The sequence below is a fragment of the Pipistrellus hanaki genome (assembly GCF_964339955.1).
Source record: "Pipistrellus hanaki genome assembly, chromosome: X".
NCBI classification, from domain to species: domain Eukaryota; kingdom Metazoa; phylum Chordata; class Mammalia; order Chiroptera; family Vespertilionidae; genus Pipistrellus; species Pipistrellus hanaki.
In genome coordinates, this window is record NC_140524.1 from 23,722,226 (window position 1) to 23,746,231 (window position 24,006).

Consider the following 24,006-nt stretch of genomic DNA (forward strand, 5'->3'; position numbering starts at 1 on the left):
TGGTTTCTTTATTTTAAGGTGTGTACAGTGTAGTATAATGTTAAATTGCTTTTGCTGAGTGCCACTATTAAATGATTATTAAATTTAGATTGGTATAAAAATGAATATATATCTATTACATATTTTTGGTATAATTTTATGATATTCCCTTGTTTTTAGATATTATCCTTTTATTAAATCACTAAATTTTCTTGCTTTTTAAAAATTCTATCCTGCCTACTTAGAGTCTCTTCCCCCTTTATAATGAATGGCAACTATACTTTTTATTCTTGGGATTGGGTTATCAGTTTACATCTTTTGATGGAGAGAAAGGGAAAAAGCAATGTAGTGGAGTAAATAGAAAATGGAAAGTGAATCAGACTATTTGAAATGATTTTTTTCTAGCTACATGCCCTCTGCAGTATTTACTTAATATAATCATTGCTCCACTCATGTTAGCATAATACAAATAAGTTGCAAATTCTAGATTTGAAAAATATAGAAAACTACAATATGTCTCAACTATGACTTACTTGATATTTTCTTAAATCAACATCAGTTTTAGTTTGTGATATTACTATTCTTCTATCCTCATCCCATATTATGTATGCAATGTCTTAGAGTAGGTGTTTAATTTTTTTCTTAAGTGAAGCTAAAGGCAAATAAAATTCCATGATGAAGTTCCCAGAAATTTTAAGGATGTTTTCTACATCCTTATCTGGGCCCCTGAAATTTGTGACCTGATTCTACCAGCCATTAAGCTTTCCTGCGTATAAATTATCTGCCTGTTTCTCCTTCCCTTCCATCACTCACTTTTCTTAATATGGCACCTAGATTTCCCTGCTTAGAGTATTGGCTAGAAATTCAATCCCATTCCTACCAGCCAACTGTCCTGATCCCTGGCCTTAGATTTCAAAGAGACAGTGGAAGAGGAAATAAGAAACACTAACTGAATGCAACTTTCAAGACAATGCACAACTTTCAAGTTGCCACAAATGAATATGTCTATTTGAAGAGCTTTGCTCTCAGAATGAAGGAAACTACTGGATAAAAAAGAAAGCAACTTTATCAACCTAGAAGTCAGAAGGGGGCTTAACAGAGATAGGGCAGGCATTTACTCATTTTATTTTTTTATTTTTTTATTTTTCTTTTTTTTAAAATATATTTTATTGATTTTGTACAGAGAGGAAGTGAGAGAGATAGAGAGTTAGAAACATCGATGAGAGAGAGTCATTGATCAGCTGCCTCTTGCACACCCCCTACTGGGGATATGCCCGCAACTAAGGTACAATACATGCCCTTGACCGGAATCGAACCGGGTCCCTTCAGTCCCCAAGCCGATGCTCTATCCATTGAGCCAAACCGGTCTCGGCTCATTTTATTTTTTTAAAACCAGGATATGAATATTTAGTTCATAGACTGTGGAAGGCAAGCTACAAGGCCGAAAAGTGAGGGTTAGCAAATTAAGCAAATGAGATATGACTGCTAGCTGTAAAGAAAGGAAAAAATATATACTAAGTGGGTATTTTAGTAGCATTTGTAAGTTATGAGATCAAAGGAAAAATCTATAAATAATTCAAGATATTTGCTTTGTACTGTTTGGCTAATTGGCCAAATTAAAAATCAACTTATAAGGGAAAGTGAAACACTTACATGTGTAAATATAGACAAACAGTCCAGCTTAGCACATGTACACATGTCCATAAAAGACTGTAAGAACATGGAACTTGTTCTTAGGATTGGCCTCATGACATTTTTGTAAACTGAGGTTCTGCTCTATTAGCAGCACCAAATCACAAGCTTCTCTTGATGGCTGTTCTTAAAAAACAAAACAAAACAAAAAAACCACCCTGATTTTAGAGAGAGGAAGGGAAAGAGAGAAAAACATTGATCAGGAAGTCGCCTTTTGCATGGGGATCAAACCAGCAATCTGGGTATATATATATGCCCAGGAATCCAAACTGCCACCTTTTGGTGTAGCGGATGAGGTTTCAACCAACCAGCCACACCAGTCAGGGCAATGTTGTGCCCTTAAAAACATTTTAGAGTAATATTTACCTTGAATTAGGATCTTCGTTTCTGTCATCAAAACCTCCCCATCTCTGATACTGGAACTGTTCTCAATTTCTTTGGTCTCTCCTTACCTTTGCCCTGTGGGTGACAAAGTATTTTTAAATGATTTTTTAAAAAAATTTACATTTAGAGTCTGTATCTTTAATGCTACATTTGGAGTGACCTGCTAAGATCTAGTCTAGCCTCCTTATTTGGAAGATAAGAACCCTGAAGCATGTGATTTGAGGCAAAAGATTTGCCAAAGATCAACCAGTTAATGAATGTCAAACGAGGGTAAAACCTATGGCTTGTGATGAACAGGCCAGTATTCTTTCTGCTATGCTATCTATTTATTTGGTATTACATGGTGAGTGTGCTTCTAAGGTTTGCTTTTAGAATTATTCTATCTTCTTCTACCTAAAAATATTCAAACTAGCATCTAAGATGCTTCTTGATTTTCTTTTCTTCTTGATTGTAGGATTCTTGGAAATCACAATAGGTATATCATTAGTATGGATTTCAATGCATAGTCTATCATGAACATTTTTATGTGAGGAAGAGAAATAAAATAGGCAGAAGATGAAATTTCTTTCAAAGATATTTTTAGATCTGTGTTTTATAAATTACCTGAGAAATTCTTTATGCAAAAGGAATTAAATATGAATATTCACTTGAGGCTTGAAAAACATCTAAGATAAGGCTTTCTATAGAAATAGTGAATAGAAACCATCAGTCTTTTTTCTCCCTGCTTAGACTCTTGCACAAATCAAAGCAACTCAATATATTTTTTCTCAAAATGTGTTCTAGTTATAGCCAATTAAAGGTCAGCATATATACCATAATTTACATGAAATGGATGGGCAGGAACAAAAGATATCTATTAGACCACGAGGAATGATTCAGTTCTATTTGCAGAGGAGTACTACAAAGGTCAGTGAAAATGCAAGATGGAAATCATTATTGTTGTTTCTCTTTAATAATTTTCTAGGTTTGCTCTCTCATCCTGTTTCATTCTCTTGTTTGCATGAGTGCTGTAGTCATTTTTAGAATTGAATTATAGAATGACCTACACTATTAGGCTGTTAGGCTGCTTGATTGAAATTATCTTTATAATGGAAATCAGAGAACACTTTTTAACCTTGTTAGAGCACCACTGTACCATTGATTAATATATAAAACAAGTCATAAATCTCACAGTGAGCTATTTATTTCCAGAAAATCTTGTGAAAGCAGTTTGTGTTTTATTACAGAAACTTTCTTCATACCTTTGTAGGGATGACATTAATGATCCTAATTATTTCTAGGATTTCAAAGTGTCAGTGTTAATTAAACTAATGCTTAACAATATGGGTAGGAAAGAACATTTGAATAGTATTATATCTTAAATGTTTGTCAATGTGTATGAAGTTTCTTTTGTTAAAGAAACACACACCTGTTGCCCCAGCAGGGCTGAGGGGACTGGAAGCCCCCAACTTGTGGCTGTGGGCACCACCATCTTTGAGGGTGTGACAGTCAATTATCATATTCCCTCCTTATTGGCTGTGGGCACTATCATCCTTGTGATGTCGTGATGGTCAATTAGCATATTCCCTCTTTATTAGATAGGATAGCCAGGATTTGGAAGCAGCACAAGTTCTCATCAATAGATGAGTGGATAAAAAAAGCTTTGATACATTTACATATTTGAATACTACTGGCTATAAAAATCTAAAGAGATGCAAATTGACTATACCTTCACAACTCCCACCAGCCAATCAGGAGTGACTATGCAAATTAGCCCAATAAATATGGCAGGTTAATTTGCACACACAGGTGTTGAGCAGCTGGGGGTAGGAGGGACGCTTGCATCATTCTCACTGTGATGACACAGGCGTTCTGGGCCTCTAGGCAGCGTGGGAAGGTGGAAAGGTGGCTCCAGGCCAGAGTGAAAAGGCAGCCGTGCTGGCAACCAGGGAAAGGAAGGCCCATTCTTGCATGAATCTTCATGCATTGGGCTTCATGCATTGGTCCATCTTGCAGCAGCATGGATGGACATGGAGAGTATTTTGCTAAGTCAGTGAAAGACAAGTACCACACAATTAAATTTATATGTGGAATCCAAGGAATCCAAGGAACAAAATAACCTAACAAAGAAAATATCGATAGAAAATGACTCATAGATACAGAGAACAGACTGAGAGCTATCAGAGGGACTGAGTGAAAAAGGTGAAGGAACTAAGCAGAAAAACCATAAACACTGACAGAAGTATAGTGATTATTAGAAGGAAACGGCAATGGGAAAAGGTAGAAGAGAATAAAGGGGGGATAAATGGTGACAGAAGGAGGCTTGACTTTGAGTGGTGAACACACAATACAATATATGGATGATGTATTATAAAATTGTACACATGAAACCTATTTAATTTTACTAATGACAATGTAAACTCTTTTTGAAAAAATTTAAAAGTTATTTTAGGAATTTGTAACTATAATTAATCATCGTGCACCTGTTGAGCAATCTGGAAACAGCCATTTTAATGTGCATAGTTTTAGGGTATGGTCTTGCCAATTAATTGACTAAGTAAATCAGTATTCTGCAAAATAAAAATAAAAAATACAAAAAACAGACTATGAACTAACTGGTAGAAAACTAATCCAGAGCTTTTCAGCATGTTGCCCTTCAATACTCAGTTTATATTCAAACATAAACTTCATCCAATAGGTAGCTAATTATTGATGTATTTATTATTTCAAGTTGGATACATAGCTAAAAAAGTTAAGCTACAGCCAATCTTTGCTTTTAGAGAACATTGCTAAAGGAGATAATAAGCCAAATGGCCTAGGGGTCTATGATGCTGAGATCACTATGTTGGATTGCTGAACTTTAAGTTAGTGGGAATAAAATTGGGTAAGCTCATTCAGTTGAGGATGATTTTAAATAAACTCTTTGTAACCATAGACATTCATGTTATGACTTTGGCTCTCATTTGAATTTTCCTATCTAAATTTTCCTTCAGGTTCTCTTCCTCCCCCATTTTTCGCTCCTTTCCTTCCCCCTTCCTCCCTCCTCTTCCTTTGCATTCTTTGTCTTCAAGAAAATATACTAGTGAGAACAGATTGCAATTTCCTTTTTAGGGAAAATCTGCTACAGGGTGTTTCATCTCCAGTGGCGGATTTTTAATTGAAGAAATGAAGCTCAAAGAATTTTTACTGCCACATAGACCACTAGCATGGAGTGTAACTGTTTGCATATGGGGCAAACCAAAGCTAGCCTTGCGCCTTTTCCTTGCCTTTAGGACACTTTGCAGAACTCAAAGTGGAAACTCAATAAAACTTTCAGAAGCAAATCAATAGAACCTAGAAGGTTTGTTTACCTGGAGATGGGGAGGCACCATATGTCAGTTTAATGTTTTTGATCAAAAGGCCAACGCTTCATCTAGCTTATAGTATAGTAAGTATTTGCTTCTCAGAGATTTTTATTGAAATGACAAATGGTTTTTCTTTAACTTTTTTCTCATGAAATTTACCTTGATCAGAACAAAATAAAATGCCCTTAACAATTTTTATAGCCCTGGCTGATTTGGCTCAGTGCATAGAGCATCAACCTGCAGACTGAAGGGTCCCAGGTTTGATTCTGGTCAAAGGCACATGCCTATGCTGTGGCTCAGTCCTCAGTGTAAGGTGTGTGGGAGGCAGCCGACCAATGATTCTCTCCCATCATTGATGTTTCTATCTCTCTCTCCTCCCTTCCTCTCTGAAATAAATTTATTTATATATATATATATATAATAATAAAATAATTCCCTGTAATAAGTGATAGCATTATCTAAACTGTTTATGAGGGAGTAGTGATAACATTTGTTTGCCCAAGAAGCATCCGAACCATACTGTGGCCAGGCCACAGTGGTACTGCTTGCGAGACCCTTAGAAATTTTTTAGTTCAGCCATATTCTTACAGCAATGAAGACACAGAAAACCAGATTGGGGAAGAGAGACACATATAGAGGGGAAAAGGAAGCTGAAGATAACCATAGTAAAAGGAAAGGACATAATGTATGTTAAGAAATGTATGTGTCTTTTTTTCATTTTAAGTGCGAGATGGTGAACATGCAGTAAGGATTAGGGGAAGGAGAATTTCTGTTTATTGAGTCCCTTTTGCTTACCAGGCTTTGTGTTATGTATTTTATACAGATCCTTTCATTTAGTCCTCACTACAATCATATGGAGTGGAATTTATTATTGTCCTCACTCTATAGATGAGGAAATTGATGCATAAAGGAGTGGATTAACATATTTCTTTCTCTATGAAAATAAACAGGAGACCTGTGACCAGATATCCATGGTTTGTGGCTCAAGGCAAACACTTTGCCTCTTGGCCCAGGTTGCCAAATCTGTAATATGGGAGCAAATACAAGGACTGACGTGTCATTCATGAAATCGATAAATAGAGAGGGACAAATTTTGGTTAGAAAAACTTAGTATGGAGAGAGTTCTCAACAGAAAGAGCACATGGATGCTTCAGCTTTTGCAATAGACAATGTGCAAGACCATCTTGATAGGGAATGAGGTGTTTGTTTTTTTGTTTTTTTGTTTTGTTTTTTTGTTTTGTTAGGTTTTTAGTACACCTTTCAAGTAAAGTCCTCATTACAGAGTAAATAGAAAGATTTATGAGCATAAAGGTGGGCGAGGAGAAGGAATATTTTAGCACAGTGGATCAAGAGTAGGAAGGTAGATAGATGGATAGGAGAAAGATTGCCTGTTGAGAGGAGACCCCATGAGAAGAGGATGGGAAATTCGATTCATTAGGTAGATGAGTGACTAAGAAAGTGAATGAGTAGGTGACAGCAAAAGGACTTTAGAGACTTCTCCATAGTCTGGTTTTCTCTTTGGACATTTGTACAAGGACATTTTTTAAGGAATATTTTTATAGAGTGATTCAGACAACTGATTCTTGACTCTATGTTATCATTCACCTTATTATGTTTTTATTATGATTATTTCATTATTTACCTTTTTAAAATATATTTTATTGATTTTTTTACAGAGAGGAAGGAAGAGGGATAGGGAGTTAGTAACATCAATGAGAGAGAAACATCTATCAGCTGCCTTTTGCACACCCCCTACTGGGGTTGTGCCCATAACCAAGGTACATGCCCTTGACCAGAATCAAACCTGGGACCTTTCAGTCCGCAGGCTGACACTCTATCCACTGAGCCAAACCAGTTAGGGCTCATTATTTACTTTTTGAATATGTGTTGACTCAGTAATCTAGATTACATCTTCTAGAGTTGATATTTGAGGCAGTGTCCTAAGGAAGACCTACCCAGCAGTCTTAAGCAGAGGAGTTTGAACCTGAATGCTTGTACATTTTTTTTGTTGCTGAGCTCCCAACATTGGGATCAAAACAATGCATTTCTGATTCATGTATGTTATTACCTTTGGCAGGATGGCAAGACGTGTGGCAGATAATGTTCTGTATATTAGAGGAATCTAGATAAGCAAACTGAGAATGAAGAGATTGCCTTCATTAGAAAAGCAATCGTTTGAGATTTGTCTTAGCACCAAGCAATGAGTTTTTAATAAAACTGAGCAGATATGTCTGGTCTCATTCCCCTCATAGGTCTGGTCTCATTCCCCGTCTTTGGCTCCAGATATATTTGATTTCATGACCCTAGCAAGAGGCCTGCTGATTTGTCAGTTAATCAAAAGTTTCTAAAGGAAAATCAGTACATAAGAAGCTAATCATCTTGTCTTTTCCCAGTGTTTCTATCAGAATTCCAATGTCTGAGATGGCCATTCTCCTTTGCAGTTACTAACAGTAGTACCTGTGCCCTTGTAAAGGGTGAGAATCTCATTTTGTTTTTCTTCCTCCTGATGAAATACTAGGGCTGACTCCTTGGAAAAGCTAGAATTATTATCACCAGCTACGTGTAGCCAAGTGTTGCTTTTTTCTTTCCTTTCTTCTTCAGTCTTATTCACAGTAACTCATTTCTTTGTCACACTTGCCCTCCTCTGTACTTATGTCTTTGAGGTCCTGCTCTCACTCTGTAAATTGACTCCAAAATGAAGTAATTTGATTTTCCTTCAAGTGGAGTAATGAGTTTCAGGTGTCCCCAGTCCAAATGGGTTTGTGCAGCTGCCATGCAAGCTGTGGAACCAGGGTAATTGTGCCTATCAGTATTTTGTTATAGAAGTCACTAAATTTGTACAAGTAACCCCACACTGGAAGGATCTGGCATTGTAATGGGGATTTTTGCTGGAAACACCTTTCCTCCTTGGAACAAACTTGCTTTGCAAAACCTCTTTTAGGTTTTTGAGATTAAATGATTTGTCCAAGATAAGTCAGTAGTGCAGTTTAGATTATTTCTATCTACAATATTCTGGGCACCATAAGTGGGCATTTGAAAAGCATGTGAGACAGCTATCTCTCAATTATTCACAGCAATGGTGGGACAGCGGAGCATAAATCATATAAAAGAGAACTCATCTTTAGATACCATTTCTATTTTAATTTAGAATGTATTGTGTTTGGGAAGCTTCTGAAATCTGTTTGCTAAGAATGAAATTCAATTGAGGTTGTATTTCCTGAGCATACCTAACACCTCCAGAAGCAGGCATATGCAAGTCCCTGCCTCTCTCTGGGTCTGTTTCCTACTTATAAAAGGGAGAATTGCCCTTACAGATTAAAGTGTTCCTGCTAGTTCTGATATTCATGTGTCTCTGAGTCGAGACACATGGAAGAAGGCAGGGGAATTCCAGTTTTAGATGATGCCTAAAGTTTTGTTGGGCAGCTGAAAATGTGCAAATACTAGGGGAGGAAATCACAAGCTGCCAAATCCAGGGTGTAAGAAATCATGACTGACATTTAAGGAACTGATTAAAAGAAGAGATTGGAGAAGAGAATGAGAATAACATCTGTAGACAGAAAGGATTGGAATGATAACAATGTTGAATGCTGCTGCCATAGAAGGAAATGTGCAAGACAATTCTCTTTGTGCTATTTCTGTTCAGAGGTCACAACTCTTCTCCATTCACCTGATTATTTTTCCTCCTTTCAATCATGTCCTTTTCAAAATTGTCTCAGAAGTGTTTCTGAGCCATTCAGACTATAATTTTTGCTAAAGCCAATCAGCAGTGGTCTATCTACAGTGCAGTGCAATCAACAGAGACCCAAGGCATTGGTCAGAGACTATGTCTTTATTCAGATACACTGTAGCTAACAGGTGTGACTGAAGTTACAGTCAGAGCAATCTTGAAACAGTGCTGCTGTCTAGCAGGTACACAGCTTCCCATACACTTTTAGGAATGGTGTTTGGTTAAATACAGTGTTCAACACTTCGAATATTTCAGCACTACTCATTTGTCCCCAAGCTCTCACATTATAGATATTCTTCAATAATTAGTTGGTGCTGATACTGGTTGAATATAAGCAAAATAGCAAGTCCAGTTTGCGCCTGTAGATTTGTCCATTTGAAGAGCAAATCCACAAATCTGCTGAGGAGTTAGATAATAAATTTACCTTTATGTTTGCAGCCAAATCTTTAATTCAAGGAGTTAATATCTTTCATTGGAATGTGACATGATTATCTCTACTGATTCTTGGTCCTGTATGCATTCAACAATTTCAACTCTACAGTGTTTATTAGTTTCTCCATTACTGTGTGGACTTTTCCAGCTACCATAATACCATACCTTACCCTATACTATGTTTCAGTGGCTTTTCCATTTATTTTCTGAAAAAGTGTAATAATTTTTATTTTAAAGAGTTTATAATATCAACTTTTAAATATTTAATTTTTTTTCTCTAAACTATGAATGATTGATTTCCAAATGACTCTGCAACTTAGTTCAAACTATAATACTGCTCTAAAATGGTTTACTGCCTTAGACACAGTAAGATAAGTTATTAGTGTCTATAAGACCAAAGAAGTTATATTTTTGTTTCTTAATTACAGTTTTAATCTACTGTGTAGCTCCCTTATTTCTATGAGTCAGAAAACTCTGATAAATCAGTTTCATACATTTAACATCTTCAGTCCCAGACATTGCAGATATGGGTTGAGCAAGGGACTCTTATAATCTCCCTTTTTGAAGCCAAATATCTATCTTTACATATTGGAAAATTTGTTGTAAATTATTTTTATTGTATAATAAAATATAAAATCTATAATAATAATATTTATAGTTAATTTTAAATTTAGATTTTTCAAAAATATTTTAAATATTGTTGTAAATAAGACAACAATATTTGTGCTCCTTTCAGCATGTTATAGTGCTGTAGTTAAACTTAATAGTGGACCAATCTGTAGGACATTAGTACCCTTTTTTTTTTGGACTGCAATTTATTGAAAAAGCTGACTTGAGTGGAATTTTCAAGTACTGGCACCCAATTTCTTAAAATATCTTGATTCATAATACTAGTACACTATAGATTACTACTAGTGAACTTTCATTTTAATGGTCAAGCAATTGATGAGTCACAGCAAAATATCTGTGGGGGAAAAACACATTGTCACCAAATCTGTTCATTATCTTTGCTCTATTTCCAGATCAATCAATAATTAATTCATAATGATGTGCTTCCTGAAGTACAAGGTTATAAATTAATGTAATGCTAATATGCATATTTTCTGTAGGAAAAATGAATGAAAAATGCCTGTCATGCCCATCTCTTTATTTTAAAAAATGTATGTAACGATTACAAGCATATAATAAGAATGGTTTGCCAGCCAAATGTTTGTTCATTTTTGTTAATCAGTGTTCATTTGAGCGACTTCCATGCAGTTTGTGGAAGCAATGCAAACAGTTGAGTAATGTGGCAGATTTAAATCAGTAATAAAAGCTCTGGGGAAATTAACAAGACAAAACATTAACCACAGACTAAACATTAACATATATTAGCATTTTTATTATACCTGTAGAATTGTCAAATGGGCATGGTTACTACTATTAAAAAGTTTTTCTTGTAAATCACATCATTTCAATATATATTTTGTAATAAAAGTTTAAAGATTTAATTAAATGAAATTGAATAACAGTGTAGTAGACAATTTAACTGAATGAACTGAAGTTCATGGTTTCATTTTAATTGAAAACCTATGGAATTCCAACCCCACCCCATTCTACCACATTCCTGTACCTAAAACATCTATTCCTCCAGAATGGATCAGAAGATCAGAATTGATATTTAAAATGCAAAACCATACAGAAAATTTAATTTTTTAATTTTCAGGTTTCTGATGAATTTATCAATGATCAAAGATTAAATATATACAAATTACTTCACAACAGTTCTCAGAAAAGCAAACCTTGGGACCATAGTAATCAGTTGGATTCTAGTAGGAAAGTTATATAATTAATACTAGAGACCTGGTGCACAAAATTAATGCACTGAGGGAAGTGTCTCAGCCCAGCCTGGACCCTCTTGCAATCTGGAACTGCTGGTTCCTAACCACTTGCCTGCCTTCCTGCCTCATCACCCCTAAACAGTCTGCCTGCCTGCCTGATCACCCCTAACTACTCTGCCTGCCTGCCAGATCACTTCTAACTCTCCTAACTTCTCACCTGTCTGCCTGATTGCCCCTAATTGCTCGCATGCTTGACTAATAACCCCTAACTACTCTTCCTGCCTTCCTGATCACCCCTAACATCTCACCTGCCTGCCTGATCACCCCTAACCACTTGCCTGCCTTCCTGATCACCCCTTACTACCCACCTGCCTGCCTGGTTGCCCCTAACCACTCACCTGCCTGCTTGATCGCCCCTAACCATCTCTGCCTTGCCCCCCACTGCCTCACCCTGGCTGCTGTGGCTTTGTCCAGAAGGATGTCCGGAATGATGTCCAGAAGGTCGTTCAGCTATCCAGTCTAATTAGCATATTATACTTTTATTATTATAGATTAGAGGCCTAGTGCACAGATTCATGCACTGGTGGGGTCCCTCAGCCTGACCTGTGCCCTCTCGCAATCTGAGACCCCCTCAGGGGATGTTAGAGAGCTGGATTCGGCCAATCCCCGCAGGCCAGGCTGAGGAACCTCTCTGGGTTTGGGTTGCAGGTGAAGCAGATTTGGGGCAACAGTCCCCCAGCAGCAACCTAACCCATGACCGATTCTGTGAAGAATTGGGCTCCCTCCTCCACTGGTCAGAGCATCTGCCTCCCTCCTCCACTGGTCAGAGCATCTGCCCCCTGACTATTAGACTGTTCATCATAGCTAATGATGAACAGTCTAATAGTCAGATGGTCACTTGGGCTTTAATAGATAACTGAAAAAGCCCTCTAGATGCCCTCAAGTCTTGGTGGCCTCAGGTGCAGTTCGTCAAAGGGGTGGAGTTGGGCTGATTACTGAGTAAAGTTCAGTGGGAGATTGATCTTTTCTCTCAAAAGCTGTCAGATTTTCGAGGGCAATATGATGTGTCCATGGTTCTTCTTGTGCTGCAGACTCACTAATGGGAACGTTTCCCTCTCTGCTTCTGCTTCTCACCTCCATCCACCTCCTCCTTTTTCTATTATGGGCCATATAAGTTAAAATACACACACATGCCTTTTATATATTTTTGAGAAAGAAAATGTTAATGCTTTCATTCATCTTTTTTCTTTAATTAAGAGAAAAATAAATCTGTTAAGGTTCACCCTCCCATCCCCATTTTCATATCTTTTGGCTATCAAGCTAAAGGCTTAAACCCAATGCATTTTTGTAGCCTTAGGATTAATCTGGAATCTTCCCATTTGGGAGGAAATTATAAAGAATATACTCAGCCGTGATATCAGACTAAATCTGGGTTTGATTGTAGGAATTACAGATTTTGTAGCCAATGCAAGAATCTAACTTCCAGAATCATGGTTTGGGGTTATCCTGCAGGCAGCAATGAGGACCTACTTGAGGAGACATGCCTCCCACACCACTTGGTATCCAGTACATTAGTATGGTTTATTAAGTCTTACCTGGCAGGCTACATTTCAATCACTCCACTAGAATAAAGGGGGTCAAATATATGGTACAGGAAGATGATTTGTCTTTTGAGTGTGGGCACAAACTATAATATATAAATCATGTATCATGGAAAACAAACAAAACAAAAACCTGTTATGGGTGAGAGGAAGAAGTGGGGTTGCAGGTCAGTTCTCTTGATATTCATTCTACTGAGTTCTTCACTATACCTTGCTGGGCCCCAACAGTGTATTCTCCTTGTGTATGTACAAAGCCAGTACTTCTGGGGCCTGGTTAAAAAATAATGGTGCTAAGGTTACTAGAATGACCTGCTGTCCTGGATACTGTCAGAAGCCCTGCCTTTTTGTGTTTTGAGTGTCATAACACTTTATAGAACTATTGCTATTCCTGCCACCGGTTGTGGCACATGAATAAAGGCATCATTAGAAATCACAGTTCATGGAAAACAGAAAGGTGTTCTCTTCCAAGTCTATTGATAGAGACATTCACCTGTCCAATAAATTCACTTCAACTAACTAAATTTAAAGCTACAGCATCCTTTTATATTATTGCTGTATGCCTGTAAAAGAGCTAAGCTTTAGAGGGTGGCATCCAATAAGTATTTTTGAATGAACAAATGAATAGATAGAGGGAAGGAAGAAGAAACGGAAAGAGTTAGGTACAGCAGGAGGGATTAAAGAGCAAGAGAGGAAAGATATACTTCCTTAAAAACCAATAGTCTTTAATACTTTCAATACTAGGCTTATGTAATTATATGTGATTCATAGCCAATAATCCTGGCTATTGATTTGTTGGCTTGCCTTCTTCCTTCCCTTGGTCATTTATAGGAAAGCCAGATGAGAAACTATATTGACATTTTTTTAGAATGCCCTAGCTTAGGTCTTATAACAAAACTAGAGGCTTAGTGCACAAAATTTTTGTATGGGTGGGGGGTCCTGTCATCCCAGCCTGCACCCTCTCCAATCTGGGACCCCTTGGAAGATGTCTGACTGCCGGGTTAGGTCCGATCCCTCTCATAATCTTGGACTTCTGGCTCCTAATCACTCACCTACCTGCCTGCCTGGTTGCTCCTAACTGCCCCCGCCCCTGTCAGCCTGGTCATCCCTAACTGCCCCCTGCTGCTGTCCTGGTTACTCCTAACTATCCCCTCCCCAGCCAGCCTGATCACCCCTTAGTGCCCCCCTGCTGGCCTGGTCACCCCTAACTGATCCCCCCTGTTGACCTGGTTGCCATCAACTGCCCCCCATGCTAGCCTAGTTGCCTCCAACTGTCCTCCCTGTCTGCCTGGTCACTCTTAATCCCTCCTCCCCCCCACTGGCTTGATCCCCTCTTACTGCCCCCCTCTGCCAGCCTAGTCACCCCCAACTGCCCCCCTCTGCTGGCCTAGTTGCATCTAACTGCCCCCCCCCACCATCCTGGTAGCCCCTAACTGCCCCTCCTGCTAGCCTGGTTGCCCCCAACTGTCCCCCTCTTCTGGCCTGGTTGCCCCACACAGCCTGCTATTCAGTCGTTTTATCATCCCTGGTCGCCCATGCAGCTTGCTTGTTCAGTCGTTTGGTCATTCCTCTCTAACCCCCCTGCTGGCCTGGTTGTAGGCAGCCATCTTGTGAGGGCATGACACTCAATTTGCATATTACCTCTTTATTATATAGGCTGCTCATAATAATGGAGAGCATTCTGTGCATGGGAGACTGCTCTTCTATAACTGACTATTTTACACATCTCCCCTACACCCCCTCATCTTCTGCACTATTTCTACCTAAATTTTGCAATGCCCACTTTGAACTTCTTTATACATATAAATACCAAGTGCTATTAAAAGGTATCAGTGGCATAATCCCTGTGTAGAGGGTCCTCTCAAATGTGCACTTCACTTTAGGGAAAATAAGACACACATTTTTTAGCTTAGAAAATCTTGAATAGGCTGCACTTAGAGTGCCTCCACCCCCAGTCTTCAACATTCTTTTCCATAGATGGTTCTTCCCTTTAAAAACATACCACCTTTTTGACACCAGTAATAGCTTAATTCTGCTGTTTAAAAAGAATTTGGGGGGAATTGAAGTGCATTACAGAATTTGTTTCTACTATCACATCTGTGAAAGTATCATATAATTATATTGCTTTTTTTTTCAGATTGGAAAGTTGTGTGCCCATACTCAACAACGCCAATATAGATCTGCTTATTATCCTGAAGATCTGTTTGTTGACAAGAAGGTGCTGAAAGTTGCTCATGTGGAACGTGAAGAAACCCTGTCCGGCCGCAGAAAGTGAGTCTCTGCCCTCCCCCCTTCCTCCCTCTATTGAGCATACAATTAGCAATTGTGTTTTAAGGTCCAAAAAACATTGGAGTGAAGCTTCTAAAATACATATTATTTAGTCCTCCTGAGTAGAGTTTTTGTTTAATTACATTCTATCATCTGTCAGTATTTTTAAAAAAAGATATTATATTATATCCAAGCTATATTTAAATGTAAGTTGACCATATGTAAATATCATTATAGCAATGCAGGGTGAAATGGACTTCTGTATTTAAGATCTTTATTGATAAAATATTTTTGCTTGTGATTTGATCTCACAATTCCATGGCTTGGTTTCTAGCTTTTCCCATTATTAGCAGAGTCCAGGATGAGTTTACCAAAGAGAAAATGGCAAGACACACTCATGTGTATACACATACTACACACTACACATTCTTTTAAGAATGATAAAATGAAAGATCCTGTTCCTCTTTATTAAGATAACAATTTTAAGGAACTCAATTAAAGACTGTATTATTCTCTTCATTCCTCCACCCTACATCCAGCTTCCCTCCTTCGCAATTCTTGTTTCATGTTCACAATAAGGGGTAGAAATTTGATAGGAAGCCCAACACAAATCTAAAAGAATTGCCTTCCTTCCCCAAAAGCAATACAGCTAATGCACCACTGGCTTAAGATCCGCTCCCTGATGACTTCAAGGATATTGGGAGACATTTTCTTACAGATGGAAATTTAAGAGATGAAATAAGTAACATCTCAGATATGGGCTAAATTATTTTATTCATATCCAGTGACTACAGGAGGTTTTGAAATGGCAATTTCTAGTCATATATGATACAGTTTAGAGTAAGAGAATATAGTAAGGTAGCTTGAAAGACAGTCCTCCAAAGGAGGATATCAGGAAGTTCAATTTTATTCTCTTTTGTTGACTTTCAAGCTAATGGATTCCTAGTTTCTCTGTGGCAGTAGTTTTCAAATATAATTCAAGGACCCAAGGAGACCCAAAGACCCTTTCAGGAGGTCTGTGTAGTAATCAGTCTTTTGATAACTACATATCTCTATGAAGCCGGCTTTTGTTCATATATTTTAATTGCAGCTGATTAAATGCAGAAGCCAATGGAGAACTTATCTGTCTCCTATTATGAGAGGCAATAAAGTTATTTTGCAAAAATGCAAAAAAATATCATTTTTCTTGCTTTTTTTTTAAATAAAAATGTTATTTATGTTAACATATAATGGCTCATTATTGTTAGTTTAAAAACCAATAATAAAATTTTAAGTTTTTTCCTGAGTTTTAATTTCTAAAGCAGCAAATATCAATAGATATATATCACATAGACAAAAGGTCTTTGGGGTCCTCAACAATTTTTAAGAGTGTTAAGGGCTGTATTAGTTATCTAGTGCTATACAACAAATTATCCCCAAAATGTGATTTAAAATGACAAACATTCATTATATCACAGTCTCTGTCAGGAATTTGGGAACTGCTTCCCTGGGTGGTTCTCAGAAGGAAATTTCAATCAAGATGTTGCTTGGGGCTAGCAGTCATGTGAAGCATTAACTGAGGATGAAGGATCTACTTTCAAGGTGGTTTACACCTTTAGCAAGTTAGTGCTGGTTGTTGGAGGGAAGCTTTTAGTTCCTCACCACGTGGACCTCATGTGTATCTTTACCACATAGCCTCCAACTTCCCCAGAATAAGCGATCCATGGAAGACAGCAAGGAGAAAGCTGTTGTTTTTAATTACCTAATCTGGGAAGTGACATACTCTCAATTCTAACATGCTTGATTTGTTAAAAGTGAGTCACAAATTCTAGTCTATTTTAAGGGGGAGGGAAATTAAATTCCACCACTTCCATGGAATAGTATCAAAGAATGTGTGAACATATTTAAAAAACACCGCAGGTTCCTAGCACCAAACTACTTGAGAATCATTTCCCTGTGGCATGAAGGATCTCTGTGAAGTTTTTGTGTTTCTGGGAAGGCAAAATTAGACCATTTCTCCAGGTTTTTTTGTTTGTTTGTTTGTTTTGTTTTTAACTCCTGACAGTCCTTTGTCCATTTTTCACCATTGCTTTCACTCTTTGCCCAAACCAATGAAGAATTAACCTGTCATTGATCTTTAACTGGTAGAAATCCCTTGCATATTACACTGAAGCAAGTAATTTATATAATATTATATATTAATTACGTATAAATAAAATGTAAATTCTAAGTGCAATATACTTTGTCTTCAACCCAGCAGAATTTCAGAAAACACCTATTATGTGTCAGACTATATACTGGACACTAAATATCAAGACACAGTCTCTGCTTTCCAAGTCCGTGTAATGTGGAAATGGACTTAAATACAAATAATTCCTAAACAGTTTTGTAAATGCAAAAGAATGTACAGAGTATACAGAAGCAGCCAATTAGAACAGAGAAAACCTCTCTGCCCAGGGAGTTCTGGTGAAGGCTTCATGGAGGAGGTGGTATATGGATTTATAACAGAATCTTATGCAGAACTTTTTCAAAGTAAACACTCTAGCAGTCCCATTTTGAAATTACTTGGACACTGTTTTGAGTAAGTAGGAGGTTCCACAAGGCCCTTCTGCCATGCCTTTTATCTTGGGATCTGTGGAGGGAAAGAGAAGACTCTGTGGGTGTTGATACCTCTAGGGAGAAACAAGTTGATAAATGGGTTCTTGGCTGGGCACCCAGATTTGGCATTTTGTTTATATTCATTTTTGAACTTATTGTTACCCCCAAAGAAAAGAAAGGATAATAAGAAAAATTCCAAAGCCTGCAGACTTGAGTAAGTGGTCAGGCAGGGCTCCTTTGAGTATTGGGAATATGAGCCTGACCCATGATGCTTCTCATCTTTTTAGTAAAGTGAATCCTTAGAGTCTGTTGTGGGAGCCATTCTTTCTAAATTCTCTGGCAGAATAAGAAAACAAAACAGCAAAAGAGTGTCCAATTTCATATAATTCCCTCAACTAGGCATTGTAAAACCTCTTAGGAAAAGAAAAGAAGTGGGGATTAAGATGATCTCTGGCTAAATGCACTGCCCCCTGCAATCTGATGTTATTAAGGGCTTGTTTTGGCAGTGTAAGTACATTTGTAAATTTCTCAGTATGTCCTGCACAGCATTTTACATTGTTCAGTACAATGTATGTGCTGCCAGCACCCCTCACACCTATGTTCAAACTCCAACCTCTGTCATTAAAAATAATAATTGGAAAGAAACCCTATTGTAGCATTCAGTCGGTGGAGGTTGTGAGCAAGCTGTCTTAGTCTGATTATGAGTTGAAAAGCCCATTGCCTTATTAAAAATAACAGCACACAAAGAAATGCAAGATTCCTTTGGTAACATTCAGAAGTCATCTGTTTGTTTTGTCTGCCCCCAGCTGGGTAGTGTGCAACACACAACTAATCTTAGAATAAATTAGTTGAATTTAAGGGTGATTTGATATTCAACTGGTGGCTTATGTATGGGACCCAATATCCTTTTAAGGTATCAATATTGAAAATATCATCAGATTTTAAATGATGAGGATAAGACAATAGAAATGAGATTTTTGTAGCCTTTTCCAACTCTAATATTTTCAGCACATCTCAGATGTCACCCTCTTCCTTTTTTGCCCTTTTGAATGTCTCTTTCACCATTTCCCTTATGATCCATTTTTTTCTTGTCATTTGCATATCCTCCATAAAGTTTGGTAGAATACATAAGCAATATCTTTCCCTTCTGAAACCCCAAATCTGTAGTTGAATAGTCCATCCTGCATGTATATACCAAACTTCTGGCCCAGACTCCCAATCCCTCTCAGATTATTGCTCTGGTCTGGATAGGCATCTTTATAAGTTCAATGGTGACATCCACCCTCTGAACAAAACAACCAAGTATGTCCTGAGTGAATCAATGAGTTTTTGGGTCTGGTACAAGTCATTCTGCCCTAAATTGGACTCTACTTCTTTCAACATTTATCAACACCATCTATATGCCAAGCATTGTGTAAGGGTTAGGCTGTGATAAATATATAGGAGGAGCCCCTCCTAGCCTAGTTAGGCAAACATACACACAAATAAATATTTTTCATATATTAGGAGGAAGTGACAAAAACAGTTATGCACAAAAGTATGGCAGCATCATAGATGGGAAAGTTAGCAGCTCTCCCGTGAGAGTCAAGAAAGACTTCTTGTAAAAGGTGACTTTTGAGCTGGGCCTTGAAGAACTAGTAGAAATTCAACAGGTAGAGAAGAGTAAAGGTGATCCTGTCAAAGGGAACAGTGTGAGAAAAAAGTATTGGCTAATCTTTGGAATGGTAGAAAATTATAGTTTGGGGTCAGACTGTGAAGGTTTCTTTGCAGCAGTATTAAGCATGACCCTGCATCATTTTAATTATAACTATTTTAATTTAGGTGCTTTTCTATGTTTTCAAATTTTTAAAGAATAATGATCACATATTACTTTATATTGAGAGAAAAATAACCTTAATGATAAAGGAGAAGTGTTCAGGATCTGCAGTTTGGGATGAAAGGCTATTTTTACTTTTAGTGATTTCCAATTAGTGCTGCTTTGATGCTTGCCCAAGCAAATCATTGCAAGAATGCAAAGGAATACCTTCCTCCACAACCCATTATGGGAACTCTCCTCTTGAGGATGGTGAGAGACCTCAAGGGAAGATCATGTGCTCTCAGCTGCAATATTTCAAAAATGGTTCATGAATGCAAAGGGGCCTTGTCCCTTAGTTCCACATTTAACACATTGAATGGAAACCTCTATGAAGAGACTCTTTTTTCCTGAGCAGATTGCTGTAAGCAAGTGTTTCGTTTGTCCTAAGTGGAGTCCCATGGGCTCCACTATTTATATGTCAAACAGTTTGTTTGGCATGTATGTATTAGAATAAAGTGGAATTGGAATCAAAGAGCATGTTCTTCAATCAAATTATTTTTCCCATCATGGGAAACTAATTGTCCAACTTTCTGTCTTTTTTTTCTAGAGACAATTCAGTTGAGCAGGCTGCCTTAATTCATGGGTGGAGATATTTTTGTAGTCTGTCATGGGTTACTAGCACAAAAGAACTTTTGACTACGGCATATATGGGTAATTACTAAGTCACTTAATTTAAAGAAAGATAGTTTCAGCTATCTTTCTTTAAAAAGAGAAATAAAAATATTCAACTGATCTCCTTTAAAAATTGTAAGCATGGCAATAGAAAGTGTCATTTAAGAAAACACAAAAATAAAATACAAATACACTTAATTCCCATGCCAGAGCAAATTTAGGAAAGAATGACAATGAAGAGAAGAACTGAGAGAGGCTCAGTAAACTCAGTAGGAGGTAATACTCCTACTCTCTGCTGCTTTCTGGCTCTGGTATCAGAGGACATTATTACCCACCTCTTGTCATAATTCTCTTTTGTAAAGCTCATTAATTCTCCAACAGTTTTGAAAGTCTTTCTTCTACCTTGCAAAAGAATATTTCTGGATTTATTTTAAAAAATCAAATTTTCTTTTGGAAACCAAGGTTTATTTTCTCACAGTGTTAGAAGGTTTTGCATGAAGGAATGGCCTGCATGTTACACTGTACTTGAGGACTCAAAAGCATTGGCCAGTTGTTTAAAAGTGTTGGTACCCCGCTCTTTGTTCTCCCAATGGTAAGTACTATCTCATCCCATAGGCTCTAGGAATTATTTGAGAACTGGCATTTATATCATTATTCTTAAATTTTTCCTAATAAAATTCACCTTGGATTCTAAGCAGGTTCTAATGTAGGGGTGTCGAACTCAATCAGAAAAGGGGCCAAAATCTAAAATCCAGCCTAAATCGCGGGCCGAATGGTTTACTGAACAGTCATAAACTGACAATGTCATAAACTGACAGCGGAGTGCAGTGATGACAGCACGGTGCGGGCCACATTGCAAGGCCTGGGGGGCTGGATTTGGCCCGTGGGCCTTGTGTTTGACACATGTGCTCTAATAGGAATAATATACACTAAGAATAAAAAAGAACTCAATGAACAACTCTATCAAAAAGAAAAGGTTATAGTCCAGCTGGTGTTGCTCAGTGATTGAGCATCGACCCATCCACCAAGAAATCATGTTTGATTCCTGGTCAGAGCACATGCCCAGGTTGTCAACTTGATCCCCAGTAAGGGGCCATGCAAAAGGCGGCCAATTGATGTTTCACTCTCATATCAATGTTTCTCTCTTTCTCCCTCTCCCTTCCTTTCTTTCTAAAAATCAATTTAAAATCTTTAAACACACACACACACACACACACACACACACACACACACATTATCTTCCCAGGTCCATCTTGTATGTTCTATGATGGTAATGAGTACCCTATAAAGTAATATGGCCTTTTATTTCGCTGTTACCTTGTTTAACTTTAAAAAAGGTTCTCCTGAGTTCTAGAATTTGATGACCTAGACCAGTGTTTCCCAACCTTCTCTCATGATGATAATCACCTGGTGGAGTTGTTAAAACACAGATTCCTGAATCCCAACTAAGAAGTGCTAAACTAGAATTTTTGAGAACATATAGGTAAAATTGCATACCTAACTTAGTGCTCTGTATATAACATCTGTGTTAGAGCACTAGTTAAGTATACAATTTTACCTATATGTTCCCAAAAATTCTAGTTTAGCACTTCTTAGTTGGGATTCAGGAATCTGTGTTTTAACAACTCCACCAGGTGATTCTCATCATGAGAGAAGGTTGGGAAACACTGACCTAGACTGTGGTTACATTATTCACATTCATTGTGTGTGTGTTTTTTTAACATTTATCTTGATCCCATCAATTAATATCCTTCCATACTAAAGTGTGAGGTCTTATCGTAGCCCCTCATCTTCTTAACTCTGAACCCTCACCAGTTTTTTTGTGATCTTTATCATTACAAAAAAAGGTCAAGAGTTAGGAGACTGGGAGAAGTTCAGAGTGTTGTTGTTTTTTAACTTCTAGAGAAGTCAAGTTGGCAGGCTTTTCTATGAGTTCAATTTTTCTTGCTGTGTGCTATGTTTAGTGAGAGAGTTTGAAGGTAGGAGTAGGCCTAAGGGAAACTCTTTCATTAAAGAGTGAACCATTGCTTCTTATAGACTAATGGCCATATTCCATTACCTCATGGAGAGAGGAGAATTACTCAGCCTCAGCCTTTAGTCTTTCAGTTTCCACTCTTGGGAACTGTATTATTACCTTGTAAAACAGAGCATCTCTCCTATTAGCATTAATTGAACCCATCTTTTTCCTCTGTGAGAAGCTATAATGTTGACTTTTATTTTCAGAGCCCTGTATTGAGCCTCCTCACTTTGGAAACTGATGGAACTCAGCCACCAGGAGTTAGCTGTAAGGGGTTTGAGCATAGCAGAAAGCAACTTTTGGGGTATCAGGAGTTATATATGTCTCAATAACCTTTCTTGAGTTATTTTGTCAATCACCTGCCTTTATTGTAATCCGAGCCTTTGTAAAGATATGCTGATTATTATAAGCTCTCTGTCTTTTAAATTATTGGTTGAAATGAAATGTTTTATGGTAATCAAATGGAAAATGCCATTAGTTATAAGAAAATAATTTCTACCAGTCTCCCACTTTAGGCCAGATTTGAGAGCAACCCCCAAAAAGCTTTTCTGGGCTTAGGACTCCCACCAGTGTCCAAATGAGGTTCAGACCTGTGGCTCCTCCAGAGACCTATGTATCAGAGGAATCCATTCTTAGCCTGGAGACAGAATTGAGACAGAATTGAATAATTAGTCCACTGCCATCAAATTCCTTGGCAGAGTCTCCAAAAACTTTGTAGAGGCTTAAGATAGACTTGGATATAAAGCACTCTATAATTTCCTTTCTACCAGGAATATCACTTTAGAAAATAAAAAGTGTTTTATTTTTGTTTACCACTGGCTATTTATTGCATAGATATTTTAATACTCCTCTATAAGCATATCCACATCTCTCCAATCTGTAATATTTTACATTGTGTGTCCATGTATATCAGTAATAAGAAAATAGGCCAGAAATTTGGCTGGGTATTTGTGTTCTCTCTCTCTCTCTCTCTCTCTCTCTCTCTCTCTCTCTCTCTCTCTCTCTCACACACACACACACACACACACACACACTGATTTTTGCAAAAAAAAAAAAACACACAAAATTGTGGCCTTTTAGCCAAGAATGTCTTTAAAACTCATTTACTGCTCTAATCAGCCTGGTGGAGCCTTTCTGTCATGCTGATAAGGAAATTAAACTTTTCTCATACTGGGTTTACTTGCCTGTTATGAACAGATGTTTTGTTTTTCTTTCAGGGAACTGATTCAGAAGCTGAAGTCGTTCATCAACTTCTATAGTGCTCTGCCTGGCTACATCTGCAGCCACAGCCCTGTGGCCGAGAATGATACCCTTTGCTGGAATGGACAGGAACTTGTGGAGAGGTAATCTTTTTTAGCAGTGTTTGAGAAATAATTATCATATATGCACCTCAAGGATAATTATGTCTTCTTTTACCTCCATTAATTTCACAAGATAATTTCTAGGAAAAACATACATATGAGCATCTATGACATGCCAGATGCTTTCTGTAACTCATAGACCTCAGAATTTACAAACTTTGAAGCACATAGAGAATTATGTATTCAATCCTTAGCTTCTTCCAGTTCCTAATTATGTTGGCCCATATTCATTGATTGATTAGAAGCAATGATATTCATACTAGTAACTTTAATTTATTGGAGTTAACTACATATTAAGCGCAATACTAAGTATTTGTCTCTATTAACTCTCTCTATCCTTATACCTATCCTCTGAAATAGT

At 37.6% G+C, this 24,006-nt stretch overlaps 1 protein-coding gene across 1 annotated transcript in view; it reads left to right on the plus strand.

Annotated features, from left to right (window-relative positions):
• The window catches only part of GPC3 (glypican 3), a 341,076-nt gene that overhangs the window by 211,817 nt on the left and 105,253 nt on the right, over positions 1–24,006 (plus strand). The window contains exons 4-5 of the mRNA XM_084870253.1: positions 15,093–15,226; positions 23,502–23,627. Of these exons, the coding sequence (XP_084726379.1) occupies positions 15,093–15,226; positions 23,502–23,627 (260 nt within the window). The remainder of the gene's footprint in view (positions 1–15,092; positions 15,227–23,501; positions 23,628–24,006) is intronic.